The sequence below is a fragment of the Orycteropus afer genome, unplaced genomic scaffold, assembly GCF_000298275.1.
Source record: "Orycteropus afer afer isolate SDZICR_OR568_19922 unplaced genomic scaffold, OryAfe1.0 scaffold00056, whole genome shotgun sequence".
NCBI classification, from domain to species: Eukaryota; Metazoa; Chordata; class Mammalia; order Tubulidentata; family Orycteropodidae; genus Orycteropus; species Orycteropus afer.
This window is the reverse complement of record NW_006921643.1, coordinates 6,826,906-6,846,001: the sequence shown is the minus strand read 5'-3', so window position 1 is coordinate 6,846,001 and position 19,096 is coordinate 6,826,906. Positions and strand designations below refer to the sequence as shown.

At 42.6% G+C, this 19,096-nt stretch overlaps 1 protein-coding gene across 1 annotated transcript in view; it reads right to left on the bottom strand.

The window, feature by feature from the left end:
• Positions 1–19,096, bottom strand: part of LOC103195446 (protocadherin alpha-2) — a 297,204-nt gene that overhangs the window by 262,970 nt on the left and 15,138 nt on the right. The window contains exon 2 of the mRNA XM_042780708.1: positions 18,360–18,935. Within this exon, the coding sequence (XP_042636642.1) occupies positions 18,360–18,935 (576 nt within the window). The remainder of the gene's footprint in view (positions 1–18,359; positions 18,936–19,096) is intronic.

The window sequence follows — 19,096 nt, the reverse complement described above, 5'->3', positions numbered from 1 at the left end:
AACACCGTGTACTCGGTCTGCGCGAAGGTGGGCGCGTTGTCGTTCACGTCGGCCACCTCCACGGACACGCTGGCTGTGGCCGACAGGGAAGGCGATCCCCGGTCCCGGGCTGTAACCACCAGCTCGTAGGCTGACACACTTTCACGGTCCAGGGCGCTGTCCAGTACCAGTGAGTAGTAATTCTTGAAGGTGGACACCAGCTTGAAGGGGATATGAGGCGTCAGAGAGCAGATCACCTGCCCATTTGCACCAGCATCTTGATCGGACACGCTGATCAGGGCAATGACGGTACCGAGTGGAGCATCCTCTCTGACTGGCAGTGACAATGAAGTCAAGGTAATCTGTGGGGTATTGTCATTAACATCTAAAATTTTTACCAAAATTGTGCAATGCCCCGCCATGGGGGGCTGGCCTTTGTCTGTGGCATCAATGAGGATTTTATATGAATTCACTTTTTCAAAATCAAGATTCTTTTCAATTGTTATTTCTCCAGTATTTGGGTCTATGCTAAACTGGGCAGAAACCGCGGGTGGAACAAGGCTATTAAATGAGTAGGAAATTTCCTTATTCACTCCTTCATCCTGATCAGAAGCGTTAAGTCTGAGAACTACTGTTCCTTTGTCAGCGTTTTCGAATATTCTTACTTCATATTCAGACTGTTCGAAGCTGGGAGCATTATCATTCACATCCAGCACCGTGACCAGCAGCTGCACAGAGCCCGTGAGCTCAGGCTTGCCTCCGTCGGTTGCCGTCAGCACTAAGATATGTTCAGGGGCTTCCTCTCTGTCCAGAGATTTCCTTAACACAAGCTCAACCTGTTTATTTTCTTCGTTCTTTGAATTTACATCTAGCGTGAAGTAATCACTAGAGCTAAGCCTATAGGTTAAAACGGAGTTAACTCCAATATCGGCGTCCGATGCGCCCTCTAGCGGAAACCGTGAATCTGGCATTCTGGATTCTGAAACAAACAGCTTTTGTTCCTTTACCCTGAACACTGGCGCGTTGTCGTTAATGTCCTTCACCTCCACCTCCACGTGGAAAACCTGCAGCGGCTTCTCCACGATCACCTCCAGGTGGACGCCGCACACCGCGCTCCGCCCGCACAGCTCCTCGCGGTCCAGCCGGGAATTCACGAACAGAATGCCGTTCTGCAGATTCACCTCCAGAAGGTCCCCGCGGCCTTTGGACGCCACCCGGAACAGGCGCGGCACCAGCTCGGCCAGCTCCAGCCCCAGGTCCTGCGCGATGCGGCCCACGAAGGTGCCGTGCTTGGCCTCCTCGGGGACGGAGTAGTGGACCTGGCCGCTCCCCGCCGCCCAGAATGCGAGCAAAAGAATCCAGAACAGCAGATGCGGGGATCCCTGGACTCCTCGCCAGGAAAACACCATTTCAAGTTTTACTCCCATCAGAAGATCTTGTCTTGAAATAAAATGAACTACTGTATTGGTTGGGAGTGTTTTAATCCAATTCCTCTTCATCCACCATTGTTCAGCATTCAGAGAGAAAAAAAATGAAAGGGATGGTGTTTGGAGCTTGGCTGGAGGGAACTTCTTGGTGGACAGCGACATCAAGCGGCTCCAAAGGGTAATGGTTGCATGAATTTACTTACCTTCCCTACATTTGGTTTCTTTTATTGCAATAACCATTTTATTTTCCTTCATCCTGATAGGAATTCCTTAAATTATCAAATGCAGAGACGCTATTATACTGTCTGGGTCCTTGGATTAATTTAGTTTCCTTTAGGAATTACTTTCTTCAAAGGGAAAGAAGTTTCTTCTCAATATTTTAAATATTGGTATCAGTTAGTAATAAATTAAAATATGATCTGCAGATCTCATGGGTAATAGAAGTATAAAATTACTCTCTATACTTTTATGTAGAATAAATATGTTCGTATTTGTCTTGTCACAGGAAACCCTGCTATGTATTACTTTGGAATGAAGTTACAATTCTAACTTTTCTATTTTTCATCATACTTTTAAAAGGCTGTAGATTATAGTTCACTTTCTATTTTTATTTCTTCAGTGAATGTCAAATATTCTTAATAGAAGAGTCCTTAATATCTCTGGAGCTTGTTAAAAATAGACCTCTCACTCTTTGCAAATTTCTCTGCCACCAAAAACCTGATTAGTGTTTCTACTACTGGTATTTTCTGCTAGTTCTTCATTTTTTTCCACTGATCCAAAATATGGACATTTTTTTAAATTATGCCTTTAGCCTTTTATTTGTTAATCCTTTTCCTTTGCTTATTTACTTCCATGGCTTGAAGTTCTTCCATGAGTTTATTATTTTAAAATTACCAAATCCATATCTTCAACCCCATTTTTCTACTTAACACTTTGAGTTGTACACCCTAACACTGCCTACAAAACAAGTTAACTTATCTAATGAATAATGTTGTTCTGTGCCATTGAACTGATTCTGAACTTACCTCAAAATCCAAATTTTGGAAAATTGTTTTGTTTTCATATCATGATCATTCTCCAAACTCATTTGTGTGCAATTTTATTATGACTCTATTTCTCATGCCTGCCATATTTAAAATTTGCCTACATCTCATCTACCCTTTTACATATTACATTTTTGTGTGTTTTTAGGAATAACTTTCATTGAATTGCACTAAAACCTCTAGCAAATCCACCATCTCTCTGTGGAAGAAAATACCAACACATTATATTAATAGTATGAAAAAGACTCCATGTCTCCAACCACTTTCAAATATGGATCTTATTTCATTAAAAAAAAAAAAAAAGACAATATTTTTCTCTTCTTCAACACACTCTTTGTTCTAGGCATTTGTTCTATTACTTTGTCTTTATCTATCAAGATTCTATCCACCCTTTAAAGACCAAAACCAAATCAAATGTTAATTATCTACATATTCATCATAAATGCCTCAATTGTAGGTGATTGTGTGGTCCTTTGAATTACTATATATGTAAGGCATTTAACTGCTGACCGGAAGGCTGTCGGCTCAAACCCACCAGCTACTCCCTCCAAGGGAGGAAGGTGAGAGGGAGGAAGGTGAGGCAATCTACTTCTATAAAGATTTACAGCCTTGGAAGCCCTATAAGGGTCACTGTGAGTTGAAATCAACTGGATGGAAGTGGGTTGGTTTTGGTTGAAGGGAAAGACAAGTGATCTATCCTTTACCTCTCTTGCTCAGGATCTGGGCAACTTGAAAAAGCTTCACAGGTGACTGTGTTACAAAGAAGTTATTTACCCAGGAGCTCGATCTCAGTATGTTTAACTGGAATTACTCTAGAGAAGCTTCTCGTTGACCTTCTCTGAGTAGGTTTTTTCGGGGGAAACAAAGGGTTCCATCACTTATACTTAGAAATGCCTTCATAAAGTACATAATATCCAGAAGCTTTTTACATTGAAGGTTTTCTTGGGTGGTTGCATTTTTTCATAACCTTGGGTCCAACTGAAGAGTCTAGTCAGCTTCTAAATTTTAAAATTTAAGTATCACATATGGCCTTTTACTCATGTCCCTACAGCAATCCAGGTGCTTGAGAATATAACCAGTAGACACTGGTATTCTCATTAGCTACAGCTAGTAAACAGCAAATGTACTAAAGATCCTTATGTAATAGCAAGCAATATGGAAAAAGAAAATAAATGTATTTTATGAGAAACATTTTTCCTTACTTTATTTACTCAAAGACTATTTCTAATAATGTATTCCAAAGATTAAAAACATAAAGAAAATTTCCATAGTCATAATATAATTGGGCAATCTTACTTCCGTAGTGATACTGCCTCGGAAACCCAAGGAGGGGTCGCTATGAGTCGGGGCCAACTCGAGGGCACATAACAACAACAACAATATAAGTCAAACAGTTTCAATATCTGAAAAAGAATTTACCTTAAAAAGGTAATAATAGTTACTGAATGCAGATGAAGGTAGTGAGTAGAATCCTTGAACAACTTATAATACTTACCAAGATATATGAAATTTTAGAAATTTTAAATAATACGTTAGTATTATTGAACTATTGCATGTAAAAAGAAGAGAAATAAAAACAATTACAGTGATTATCTTCAGAAGTCTAGAACATATATACATTTTCTATTAAATGGATTATTCTTTCAAAGGGATCAGTAAAATTGGTCTCATGATGGTTGCAAATTTATTGCTCATGGTAAATAATTCCATTAATTATGGGACTAGTTCTCGAGTCTACATACCTCTACTTTTATTTTAAAGCACATATTTTTTTTTAAAAAAAAGCAAGGTACTTTAAATATCTTAACAACGTTTGTTAATAGATACCAACTGTGAAAGTTGATTATCACTTCTAACAAATGAAATTATTTGTAAACTGTTAGAAACACAAATTTGAATAATTGAATTATTCTTCCAACAAAGTCCACAACAGATAAACAATGTGCTGTAATCATATAATAAAACAACTTGCAGTTATACTTTAAAAAAAAAGGAATGAAGACGCTTCTTGTGTTGTAACATGGCATGAACACCAATAGATATATTAAAGCAAAAAAATGCAAGTGCAGAAGGGTAGGTTTTTTAATGTTTTACTTGTTTCCTTTTTAAGACAGGTTGCTTGTGTGTGTGTATGTATGTGTATAAGCATATGTACATAAGTAGGTATGTATAGGTTATAGGTCTTGCAAGGAGCCCTAATGGTAGTTAAGTGTTTGGCTGCTGACTGAAAGGTTGGCAGCTGAAGTGGTTTTGATTTTTCTTGGTTTTCATAGTTTCTTGGAGGATACAAAGGAAATTGAAAGGCATCAGAAATTCTGAGATAAAGTGGATGGTTTGGGATTAGAGATGGCAAGGAGATTTTGGTTATGTACTCGATTTAATTTCTTGGATTTTGAAGCATGTGACTATATCTCTTATATGGACAAGGAACAAAATTGAACTGCCATTGAAACTATACTGTAAAGTCATTAATATTAATTCAACATGAGCATGGCAAAGGCAATTCTACAAAGAAACTTAAAAAGAAATCAGTAACTTCACAACTGTGACTGAATAGAAAACAATTTGCTGCATTAAAAATAAACTAGTCCGAAGTCTGTACTAAAAAGAAAATAAATTGATTGTATGGGGTTGGTTTATATATATATAAACCATATATATATATGGAGAGAGAGAGAGAAATACATAATTATCAAAATAATTTAATGAAAACATTTAACTGAAGCGTTTATTAAAGAATGGGTTATAAAAGAGATTGGATCTTAAACAGTGTGCAGGTAAACATCTAATTTTTAAAATCCATATGTAATGGAAGGGTGCTCTGGTGGCCTAGTGCCTAAGGTATTTGACTGCTAACCAGAAGACTGGAGGTTCAAACTCACCAGCCACTCCTCAGAAGGAAGACTGAGCAATCTACTTCCGTAGAGATACCACCTCAGAAACCTAAGAAGAGATCACTGTGAGTCGCAATTGACTCAACGGCAGTAAGTTTTTTTTTCTTTTTTGATATGTAATGGAAAGAAAATCTACTATTCCAACTGGTAAAACCGTCATCCAAAAGTGAAAGTTATCACTATAAATCCCTGATTTTGGTCTAATATAATATGCCACCTAAGTAAAGTGAACATAGCATAAATATAATTTTAAATAATAGACCAGTGCAAATAGACCAGTAACGCTAAAAATTATATTTACAAACCTATTAACTTAAAGATGAAAGAAAAAAATATTTAAGTAGATTAACATTTTTTTTTTTTTTAAATATACGTTTAAAGTGTTGGAAATAGATTGTTTAGGACTCACGTTGCCTGGAGAGCTGGGACCCTGAGGTTGGCTGGGGCTGAAGGCCATGAGGTCGGCCTTGGGCGGCCCCTCCCCAGAGCACACCCTCTGCCGCCTCTGCTGAGAGTAAGACCAGCTCCCCACCGCGCTGGCGCACACCAGCGTGGGCTTCCCCGGATCGCACGCGCCCTCTGTCGGCGGCGCCGAGCACCGCAGTGCCGTGTACAGCACCAGCGTGAGCACCAGCAGGCTGGACACCGCGCAGATGGCGATGATCAGGTACACGTTGACATTCACCACCGCTGCCTCTGAGGCGGTGACGCCCACAAATACTCGCGAAGATGTCTTCAAGACCTGGCCGCTCTCCACCAGCGACACCAGCACGGTGGCGGTGGCCGTCAGCGGCGGTTCCCCATGGTCCTTCACCAGCACCAGAAGACGCTGGCGCGGAGCGTCTGCCTCGTCCAGAGCGCGCGTCGTGCTCACCTCGCCGGTGTACAGACCCACGCGGAACGGGCTGCCCGCGCCGCCCGTCACCGGCTGCAGCTCATACGACAGCCACGCGTTGTAGCCAGAGTCCGCGTCCACCGCGCGCACCTTCGCCACCACGTGGCCAGGGCCCACCGACCGCGGCACCAGTTCGCTCACCGCGCCGCCCGCGCCGCCCGACCCAGTTGGCAGCAGCGCCGGCGCGTTGTCGTTCTCGTCCAACACGAACACCTGCAGCGTCACGTTGCTGCCCAGAGGAGGGACGCCCGCGTCGCGCGCGCTCACCTGGAACTGCAGCAGCTCCAGCTGCTCGTGGTCCAGCGGCTGCAGCGCGTACACCTTGCCGCTCTCGGCGTGCACCGACACGTAGCTCGACAGCGCGCGCTCGCCCACCCGCCGCTCCACCAGCGAGTAGGACACCAGCGCGTTCTCCTGCGCGTCCGCGTCGTGCGCAGACACCGTGAAGATGTGGCTGCCGGGCGGGTTGTTCTCCTTCACGAACACTGTGTACTCGGGCTGCGCGAAGGCAGGCGCGTTGTCGTTCACGTCGGCCACCTCCACGGACAGGCTGGCTGTGGCCGACAGCGAAGGTGATCCCCCGTCCCGCGCTGTCACCACCAGATCGTACGCCGACACGCTCTCGCGGTTCAGGGCAGTTTCCAGGACTAGCGAGTAGTAATTCTTGAAGGTGGACACCAACTTGAAGGGAACATTTGGCGTCAAGGTGCTGGACACCTGCCCGTTGGCTCCAGAATCACGGTCAGACACGCTAATCAAGGTGATAACTGTGCCCGGCTGAGCGTCTTCTGAGATTGGAAGGGACAGAGGTGTTATGGCCAACTCTGGAGCATTATCATTAGCGTCCACAACATCTACTAGAACTGTAGAGTGGCCAGACAGTGGTAAGGAGCCTTTATCAGTAACCTGTACTCGAATTTTGTAGGCTTTGCATTCTTCAAAATCAATATGTCCTATTACTGTAATTTCTCCAGTTACAGGGTCTATGTGGAACTTGGAATTTATATCCTGAGGAACATCACTAGAGAATGAGTAAATAATATCCCCATTCAAACCTTCGTCTAAATCTGAGGCATTTAGTTTAATCACCAACGTTCCTTTAGCAACATTTTCTGGTATTTTCACGGTATAGAGTGTTCTGTCAAAAGTCGGGGCGTTGTCATTGGCGTCAAGGACTGTGATGAGTAACTGAACGGTTCCAGTCAGCTCAGGTTTGCCCCCATCAGTGGCCGTGAGCACTAAATAAAGCTCTGCAGCTTCTTCCCTGTCCAAAGGTTTCTGTAATACAAGTCCAAGTGGTTTTACCTGTTCCTCATTTATTGGAACATCCAGCGAAAAATATTCATTGGGGCTCAGTCTGTAAGTGAGCCGAGCGTTGGCCCCAATGTCTGCATCAGACGCGCCCTCTAGCGGAAACCGAGAATCAAGCATCCTAGATTCCGCCATAAACAGATTCTTTTGTGCCGCTGGGAACACTGGCGCGTTGTCGTTAATGTCCTTCACCTCCACCTCCACGTGGAAAACCTGCAGCGGCTTCTCCACGATCACCTCCAGGTGGACGCCGCACACCGCGCTCCGCCCGCACAGCTCCTCGCGGTCCAGCCGGGAATTCACGAACAGGATGCCGTTCTGCAGATTCACCTCCAGAAGGTCCCCGCGGCCTTTGGACGCCACCCGGAACAGGCGCGGCACCAGCTCGGCCAGCTCCAGCCCCAGGTCCTGCGCGATGCGGCCCACGAAGGTGCCGTGCTTGGCTTCCTCGGGGACCGAGTAGTGGACCTGGCCGCTCCCGGCCGCCCAAAATGCGAGAATTATACAAAACAGCAGTAGAAGCCGCGCTCCTGGGTCGCCTGGACCCGGATACAGCATCTCAAATTCTTGCCGCTTTGTGCCAATCATCCAGACTTGTCTAAAAACCTGGGGGAACCTTCTTATCTCTTCATTCCAATTCTGATGTGTTCGCCATTGTTCAGTATCCACAAAGTGAAAGAGAGAGAATGGTCTTTCCACTGGGAAAACGGATTACTTCGTTTTGGCTTGAATACGGGAAATTCCACGGTGAAGGGCGACATCCTGTGGCCCACACAGTAAGTTCGATTTACAAAAGAAACTTCATCCCATTAAAATGCAACGTTTTATTTCAACCTCTGATTTTTTTTTTTTTCTTTATACTTAGTAAAATGTAGGACTGTATTTCTCAGGTTTGCTGAACACATTCTTAGGGGGGACTGGCTGCTTTTGAAATTTTAATGTGAACATAATTGTTGTTTCCTCTTGAAAAAAAACTTCATGATTTTTAAATAAAGATTTAAAGCAAATTGACAATAAAGCAATTATTGAAACTGCCATAAGTTTTAAATTCCTTTGCTCTGGAGTTCAGGAAACTCTCAGCATTCCTAGATTTAGTGTTCTGAGTTGAGAAAATTCCTTGAATTCTTATCTATAGAGATCTTGAAGCTCAACAGTCTCCTGCTATTGGAAGAGGTGTTATTCTTAGGCGGGGAAGGAATATAAGCCATTAATTCAGAAACATTTCTTAAGTAAATAAAACAATTGGTGTTTGGAATCTTTGAAGAATTTGTATTAAGTAAATTTTGTGAGGAGCAAATATTCTAAATCTATATATATAATTCTGTTCCAGGAGGCAAAAAGGTTCCTGAATCCATATCTGTGTACTCTTTTTTAGCCTCATGTTTTATAATTATCTGCCTGTTTTTACAAACTCAGTATAATTTAGATTTTTTGGTTGTAACCTGAGTTACTTTGTTCAGTCTAATTTGCCTCTCATTTGTCATACGTGGTCTTTAATCAAGCATGGGATGGTTTATCCTTTTTAGATCTACTTGGTAGAGCACTTTTTCTTGTGAGTTCTACTCCCATCTTCCCAACTGCAAGTAAAATAATTGCACCAGAATTCTAATGTTTCTCAAGTTTTGTATTGGCTGAAATGGAGTTTGCAATAATTGGTGCATTCCTTAATGACCAAAGTAGCTTTTTTGTGTGTTTTCTTTCCATTCCTATTTCATTCACCTGTCACTTCACCCTTACAGTCTTATTCCTCTAAAACAGCTTTTGTTCACTGGCATGAGCTCAGCACCAGCTTTGTGCCTTTTGATAGCTTTCAAATGACTTTTGAAGGAGTCTAAATTATTCGTCTAGTGCTCAAAGTTACCCAACAGATCTTCTCTTATTATTTTTCTGCCCTTATCTCATACTGTCTCCTATGTTTCAACCAAAGCAGAATATTCCCTGCTTCTGGGCACATATGAGATTCTCTGTATACTCATATTTACTTAAGCTGATGCTTTCCCAAGAATACCTATTGTTCTCAATATTCTCCTAGAGGAAACTTCTCCATTTAAAAACCACTAAAAATATAATTACCCTCGAAAGCCTTCTTCAACAAGGGAACAGGGAAGGATTTCTCTTCAATTACAATTATACAATGGTTTACCTCTTTTGCAACACTTATAATATTCTGCTTTTCACTAGAGTCATATTTATGTATGACATATAGCCTACTGCTTTTTAAACTTCTTGAAGCTAGGAATCTTCTAATTCAATGATTCCTGGCACAGCAACAAGCTCTTAGAGATCCACCTAGAACCTATTTTTAATGTTTACTCAAGATTAAGGCTATGGTTCACTACTTCCTTAAAAAAAAAAAAAGCAAGCACAATTTTAAAGGATTATAAGATATCACCATGTATAGAAGTAGTGCTCTTTAGTGATTGGTAAAACTATAACACTATCAATTTCAGTATGTGTTTCAAAATTACTGTGAACTTACTTCTTTAAAAAAAAAAAAAAAGAAAAGAAAAAAGACAGAAAACACTATTCATGACTTCTGCCATTTCAAGAATGGAAAATGAACACATGGGTGCCCAAATCACAATTTAGGTCTCTGATGCACTTTGGGTAACTTTTAAGCATAAGAAAATACAGCATTCTAACTTCAAACCCAAACTCACTGCCATAAGTTAGATCCAACTCACAGTAACCACTCCTTAGGTTTCTGAGGCCGTATCACTATGGAAGTAGATTGCCCAAACTTCCTTCTGAGGAGTGGCTGGTGCGTTTGAACCGCCAGCCTTCTGGTTAGCAGCCAAATGCCTTAGGTACTACACCACCAGAGCTCCCATTCTAACTTAAGGTAGTCTATTTTTTCCTGGGAAAAGATGGCCAACATGAAAAGTTAAAAAGAATTTCAGAAAAATGTGCATGCAGCAGATTAAACGCCCTTTTAATTATTATTCCCAAAAGCTTTCCAACTGCCAAAATCATCCTTTGAAATTCAACTTTGAAAAACTAATTTGAATTAGTTTTTCACTCTAGCATGTGGCATTCAAAATCTTTGAGACATCTAGGATTAATCCAGTAATTATGGTCTCCCAATGAATAAGAAAACTTTACATAAAATAAAACAACATAGTAGCCACAATGATACATTTCTGATATTTTAAATTTTCTTTTTCTTCTTTGGAATAATAATAACTAAGTTGTATTAAATGCTTACAATCTGGCAAACCTTGTTACAAGCACCTTACAAGTATCAACTTATTGAATACCTAACAAAATTGCCTATGGTGGGCACTACTATCCCAAATTTACAGATGGAAATCTGAGAACTCACAGGTTAAGTCATCTATCCAATGCCATACTGAGTAAAATTGGTAGGAGTGGAATTAATCAAAGGAGAATGACTTCAGAACTCACAACACTTAATCACTAGTCTATGCTTCCATCATGTAAAGAAATAGTGACTATTTAAAATCATTACACAGCATAGTGAAAAGCATTAATATAGAACTAATAGGTTTAGACTAGGTCTTGTAGCAAAGAACCCCCAATGAAATTCATACATACTTGTAAGAGTTAGAGTTTTGGAGGAAAGCAGATTGTATATGAACCTGCTTTTTCAAACTTCAAATTCCCTTGAATTACTATTTCTCCAATATTGGAATCTATCCATCACAAACTGGGCAATATCCATGGGTGGAACAAGGCTATTAAAAGAGCATGATATATCCGCATTTCTCCTCCATTCCAATCAGAAACGCTCACTTTATTATTATTGTTCAAATGTAAAGAAATTAGAATTCTAGATTATTACTCAGAAAAAAAAGAAGCACTTCCACCCACGGTACTAAAGAAACAACCAGAAACACACTTGCTTAAGGAAAGTTTGAGATCAAAGACAAAAAACTTGGGGTGTAGAATTTGATTACTAGTCTGATTTCATTTAAAGTTAAATTATACCAAGGGGATTTTAATAATTAACACAAATAAAACTAAAACATACAGATACTTTCATAGCCTACAATTTTGAAACCGGAAGAAGTAGACCTTGGAGAAAGATTTGTGAAAATCCCAAGGCAATAACTGTTCAATGTTAATTACGGGGGAAAAAAAATTCAGACTCACTGTGGTAGAATGATCCTCCTTTGAATCCTGACGCTCGCCAACATCCGCAGCTACAGGACAGGGCGGAAGGCTGGGGCTGAAGGCCATGAGGTCGGCCTTGGGCGGCCCCTCCCCAGAGCACACCCTCTGCCTCCTCTGCTGAGAGTAAGACCAGCTCCCCACCGCGCTGGCGCACACCAGCATGGGCTTCCCCGGCCCGCACGCGCCCTCTGTCGGCGGCGCCGAGCACCGCAGCGCCGTGTACAGCAGCAGCGTGAGCACCAGCAGGCTGGACACCGCGCAGATGGCGATGATCAGGTACACGTTGACATCCACCAGAGCCCCCTGGGGGACTGTGGCGCCCACAAATGCCCGTGACGATGTCTTCAATGCCTGGCCGCTCTCTACCAACGACACCAGCACAGTGGCCGTGGCTGCCAGCGGCGGCTCCCCGTGGTCCTTCACCAGCACCAGAAGGCGCTGGCGTGGCACGTCTGCCTCGTCCAGAGAGCGCGTCGTGCTCACCTCTCCCGTGTACAGACCCACGCGGAACGGGCTGCCCGCGCCTCCCGCCTCCGGCTGCAGCTCATACGACAGCCACGCGTTGTAGCCAGAGTCCGCGTCCACCGCGCGCACCTTCGCCACCACGTGGCCCGCACCCACCGACCGCGGCACCAGTTCGCTCACCGCGCCGCCCGCGCCGCCCGACCCAGTTGGCAGCAGCGCCGGCGCGTTGTCGTTCTCGTCCAACACAAACACCTGCAGCGTCACGTTGCTGCCCAGAGGCGGGACGCCCGCGTCGCGCGCGCTCACCTGGAACTGCAGCAGCTCCAGCTCCTCGTGGTCCAGCGGCTGCAGCGCGTACACCTTGCCGCTCTCGGCGTGCACCGACACGTAGCTCGACAGCGCGCGCTCGCCCACCCGCCGCTCCACCAGCGAGTAGGACACCAGCGCGTTCTCCTGCGCGTCCGCGTCGTGCGCAGACACCGTGAAGATGTGGCTGCCGGGCGGGTTGTTCTCCTTCACGAACACTGTGTACTCGGGCTGCGCGAAGGCAGGCGCGTTGTCGTTCACGTCGGCCACCTCCACGGACACGCTGGCTGTGGCCGACAGAGAAGGCGATCCCCCGTCCCGCGCTGTCACCACTATTGCATAGACTGACACATTCTCACGGTCCAGCGCACTGTTTAACACCAGAGAGTAGTAATTCTTGAAGGTGGACAAAAGTTTGAATGGAACATGAGGCGTCAGAGAGCAGATCACTTGCCCGTTAGCACCAGAGTCCAAGTCGGACACTCTGATTAGGGCAATGACAGTACCGAGTTGAGCGTCCTCTCTGACAGGCAAGGACACAGAAGTTAATGCGATCTGAGGGGCATTATCATTTTCATCCAAAACTTTCACCAAAACTGTGCAATGACCTGCCATGGGTGGGTAACCTTTGTCCATAGCGTCAATCCGTATTTTGTATAATTTTTTTTGCTCAAAATCCAAATTCCCTCGAATTACCATTTCTCCAGTATTTGGGTCTATGCTAAACTTGGCAGAAACCGCGGGTGGAACAAGGCTATTAAATGAGTAGGAAATTTCCTTATTTACTCCTTCATCCCGATCAGAAGCATTAAGTCTGAGAACTGCTGTTCCATTGTCAGCGTTTTCGAATATTCTTACTTCATATTCAGACTGTTCGAAGCTGGGAGCATTATCATTCACATCCAGCACCGTGACCAGCAGCTGCACAGAGCCCGTGAGCTCAGGCTTGCCTCCGTCGGTGGCCGTCAGCAATAAAATATGTTCGGGGGCTTCCTCTCTGTCCAGAGATTTCCTTAACACAAGCCCAATCTGTTTATTGTCATCGCTGTTTGTTCTCACATCTAGCGCGAAGTATTCGCTGGAACTGAGTTTATAGGTTAAGATGGAATTTGAGCCAACATCCGCATCAGACGCGCCCTCCAGTGGAAACAGAGAATCTGGCAGCCTAGACTCGTAAATCTGCAGTCTTTGTTCCTGTACGGGGAACACGGGCGGGTTGTCGTTAATGTCCTTCACCTCCACCTCCACGTGGAAAACCTGCAGCGGCTTCTCCACGATCACCTCCAGGTGGACGCCGCACAGCGTGCTCCGCCCGCACAGCTCCTCGCGGTCCAGCCGGGAATTCACGAACAGGATGCCGTTCTGCAGATTCACCTCCAGAAGGTCCCCGCGGCCTTTGGACGCCACCCGGAACAGGCGCGGCACCAGCTCGGCCAGCTCCAGCCCCAGGTCCTGCGCGATGCGGCCCACGAAGGTGCCGTGCTTGGCCTCCTCGGGGACCGAGTAGTGGACCTGGCCGCTCCCCGTCTCCCAGGCGGCGACGAGAAGAAGCGAGAGCAGCAGACGCCGGGTCCCCTGTGTGCCCTTTGGGGTAATAAACATGTCAAATTCCGGTTGTATTCTTCCCATCAGAAGGTCTTGTTTTGGCCTAAAGATGAAATACTGTATGATCCTGAGTCTATTAATCCAATTCGGCTTCCGCCATCATTCAGCACTCTTGGAAGGAAGCTGCAATAGCAAGATTGGTTTTTGAATAGTGGCTAGAGGTAACTCCGTGGTAGACAGCGACATCATGCGGCTCCGAAGGGTAAGTAAGACATGGATTCACATAACGGCTCGGTACTGTTAGCGGAATGCTTTTAATTTTTAAAAAAAGTCTTTTTTTTTGCCTTACTTTAATATCAAATCCTCCTTTTGTTTGGTATTTTCAGAGTCAGTTTCATCCCATCTAACTTCTTTTATTAATTTTACTCTGGTTAAGGGTTTAATGAGTCACAGCTGAAAAAACTTTTCCCTCAAAATTTTAAATAATGGTATCAACTAGTTTATTAAATTTATATGTGATCAAGCTAGTCACTTGAATTAGAAGTGTAAAATATGCTAAATAACTTGTAGAGAAGAAATATATAAATATACGTCTGTCACAGCAAATGGTAATATATACTGCTGTGGAAATAGAATGTAATTTTAAATTGACACATTGCAACTAAGTGTTTAAAACCTTAGGTTCGTAAACTACATTTTTTCTTAGCTTAATGTATATAAAATATTCTTAAGGCTGTTTCTTTAATTTAATGTTCAAGGTGAAAGTTTTAGTGTGTATGATTTTTGACACTTCTAATTTCTCTGCAGCTTATACAATAGAATCAGATTAAATGAAATACATTTTTCCTTCAGATGCTTCTCCACCACTGAAAACTCTAGTGGAATGTCTATAATTTTTTCTGTGTTGGTTTTTGATCATTCAGCTGCTCTTGAATATAATTTTCTGAAGTTAGAATCTTGTTCCTTCTATTCTTTATATTCTTTTCCTTTCAAAGATCTAGACCACTTGCAAAGGTTCAAATAAGTTTGTATTGAAGGTATTCACAAAACCACGTCTCCATCCTCTATTGCTATCTTTTTATTTCATCCACACATGCTGAAACACATGTATTAAGTAACTGTATTATCATCCAAAGCATGATTCATTGATGACACCCCAAATTCAGACCTTTGACATTTATGTTTTATATTAATGTTATGAACATTTTCCATGTCATCTATATGAAATTTTTATTACTCCTTTTCTCTTACCTGTCATATTCAAAGTCAATCTATTGACTATTTGTCTTTTCACTTACCACCATATATATCTTCATGAATACAGCTTTCACTGAATTGCACTAAACCTAGAAATTCAAACGTATTGGAGTCACTTCTAGGTGACCTAAGGTGTGATCACAGCCAACTTTTGTCCTGTTTTATTTTCAACTTCTCTGCAGCATGAATCCTATTTTGCAGGCAATATAGACCACCTGCTCTTACTTTTCACAAGGTTTTTTTTAATCTCCATCTTTACCTCTAACAATGTTACCCTCGCATCAAAGTCAAGCCCAGATGTTAACTTCACCATGAACTCTCATGCTTAATATAATCAACTGGATGTGATGAAACTCTTCCTTGAAATGAGAAAGTTAGAGTCACCACTAAGACGTTGCAAATGACTTTTCAAATGTCCATCCCTCTGTTCAAAATTCTGACATATTTTGAAAAGCCTCAGAGACAATTGTAATAAAAGACTCTTCTTCCCAGGAGAAGTTTTGTCTTAAAACAATTTACCTGGGCCTATTCAGTTATCCTTGTCACTAATCTTTTATTACAGTATTTGTGAGTAAACAAAAGCTTCCATGCCTGGCCAATTTTTTAAAAAAAGGTTCCTTTCCTTACCCAAACATGTTAGTGCCCATTCCAGGCTGGTGCAAAAGGTTAAGCGCTTGACAAAACAAAAGTTTAGGCGGACCAAACTTGTAGAGAGGTGCTTCCAAAGATAGGCGTGGCCATATGCTTCCGGAAAAGCCAAAGCCCCAAAAGCACTCTAGAGCACTTCTCCTGTCTTCTCTGCACACACAGAGCAGCCATGAGTACAGGATGATACACCTTTGCAACAGAGACACTGACTTGTAGTCTTTTTGTTGAAGGTTTCCTAAAGTTTCATAAGCTCTGCTGTAAATGAAGAGTCTCTTCAAATCTCAACTTTTAAAAATTAGTTAAGTATTGTACTTTTCTTACCATTGCAACATCTAGAAATTTCCAGAAGGTTGAGATTGTAATCTAATCCAATTAGAAGACCTGTAATGACTGTTATAGGAGCTCTGGTAGCATAGTGCCTAAGGCTCTCGACTGTTAACCAGAAGGCTGGTGGTTCAAACCTACCAGCCACTCCTTGGAGGGAAGGTTGGGCAATCTACTTCTGTAGTGATACCACCTTGGAAACCAAAGGAAGTGTCAGTATGAGTCGCATCTGACTCCACAGCAGTGCGTTTTTTTTTTTTTTTTTTTTTAATGACTGTTATTGGCTCCAGGTATAAATTTTGAAATGTTACTTAAATCCTTCATGTAAAATAAATTAATATGGAAAAAGAAAATACTGGATCTCTCCTAAGAATCAGCTTGCATTTGTTTTCATTGCATTTTACTCAAATAGCTTATTCTGGGCAAGGAGATAAGTTATGTAAAGAAAAAGGAATTAGTCCATTTCTCTATAAGTAGCTCCCTCTCCCAGCAAAGAACTCATTGTTATAATATGAATCAAAGAGTTTACATTTAAAAACAAAGTTACCTTCATTTTTCAAAGTTGAAAATTGTTAAACACAAATTTCAACTGTGTTAAGAACTCCCTCCCAATCTCAGGACTTTCCCAATGTAATGGGGCATTAGAAATACCTGAATCATATAGTAGAAGGTTAGTTATAAAATTAATTGCACAGGATAATAAAAGAAATAGACAAAGCAACAAACAAGGAATCAATATTATATTCTATAAAGTGTGGAATATTTGTTACCTGCTAAACCCATACTTTTGTCTCCAAAGAGCAGAAAGATAGTTTTCATTACATGATATGGAGAGCACCCTAGTCTATGGTAGCATCAAATGTATGGCTTTCCTGTAAACAATTCTATTTATAAACAACAGACTCAAGAAGGGATCTCGAGTTTGTATCTAAACCAAACCAAACTCACTGCCGTGGAGTCCATTTGACTCCAAGGTGGTGTCTCTACAGTGGTAGATTGCTTAATCTTAGTTCCAAGGAGTGGCTAATGGGTTTGAACCACCAGCCTTCTGGTTAGCAGTCAAATGCCTTAGGCACTATGCCACCAGAGCTCCCGAGTTTGTATTTAGGTCTATTTATTTTATTTTTAAAACTGAAAATGAAAAAAACAGCAAGAAATACTAAAATCTTCTAACCTAAATATGTTAGGGTTTTCTCAACTCTAAGAGTTCACAGTTAATTACCAATATAGTAATTTGCAAATTGAAATTTGAAGAAATTTGAGAAAAAAATAAACCATTATTCTACTAAATATTACTGTTAAGAAAATGGAAAGATAAATTATGATATAGCCACACAGTTTACCATGAAGAATGAGAAATTTCTTTATGTAATGATATTTCATGATTGAAAATATATATTAAGTGGAAACAAAAAGTTGAAAAGCAACACAAATCTCATGTTTTAAAAGAAAGAAGGAGAGTTCAATATAAAGAATCTATTGAAGGATATTGTACAACTAGAAATGTTTGAAATATTCAACAAGGAACATTAGATGGCTTGGTTTTAGAGATGGAGGGAAACTTTTAACCATACTCTATCATACTTCTAGAATTATAAGCCATGGAAATGTATTTCCTATTAAAAATGAGGAAAATTAGTCCTTGAAACTACAATTCTTAGATTATCAATATTATATTCATCATGAAGATACCAAGGCCAACATTTTAGATAAAGTTGAAGAGAATCATTTACTGCAAAAATGTGACTGAAGAAAAGAAGCTAACTTGGTGTAATAAAAGAAAATTGAAACTCCATGGAAAACTACAAATGGCAAAATTGACAGCTGCTGTTAAAGTATTTCTCTATAACCATATTATGAATTAATATGAGAATAAATTAAAAATGTAAAATATCTTCCTTACATTGTTTTTGTACAACAAAACCTAAAAGATTGCAAATGAAAGTGTTTATATAAAACACTTTAATTTTGGAAATACTTTATATCATGAAAAAGAACAATTAATTACCCAATAGTTAAAAGCCTTATGCACAGGGAAAAGTTATTAAATAAAATTGGATTAAAAGAAATGGAAGAAATATTTAATAAAAAGAACTATGACAACTACTATAAAGCATATTTTGAGACTCACGTTGCCTGGAGAGCTGGGACCCTGAGGAAGTGAAGGGCTGAAGGCCATGAGGTCGGCCTTGGGCGGCCCCTCCCCAGAGCACACCCTCTGTCGCCTCTGCTGAGAGTAAGACCAGCTTCCCACCGCGCTGGCGCACACCAGCGTGGGCTTCCCCGGCCCGCACGCGCCCTCTGTCGGCGGCGCCGAGCACCGCAGCGCCGTGTACAGCAGCAGCGTGAGCACCAACAGGCTGGACACCGCGCAGATGGCGATGATCAAGTACACGTTAACATCCACTAGCTCCGCCTCGCGGCCCGCGGCGCCTGCTGATGTCCTTGACAACGTCTTCAACGCCTGGCCGCTCTCCACTAAGGACACCAGCACCGTGGCCGTGGCTGCCAGTGGAGGCTCACCATGGTCCTTCACCAACACCAGCAGGCGCTGGCGTGGCATGTCAGTGTCATCCAGGGCGCGCGTTGTGCTCACCTCGCCGGTGTACAGACCCACGCGGAACGGGCTGCCTGCGCCGCCCGCCGCCGGCTGCAGCTCATACGACAGCCACGCGTTGTAGCCAGAGTCCGCGTCTACTGCTCGGACCTTTGCCACCACTTGTCCTGCGCTCACCGACCGAGGAACCAGCTCGCTCACTGAGCCGCCTGCCCTAGTTGGCAGCAGCGCCGGCGCGTTGTCGTTCTCGTCCAACACAAACACCTGCAGCGTCACGTTGCTGCCCAGAGGCGGGACGCCCGCGTCGCGCG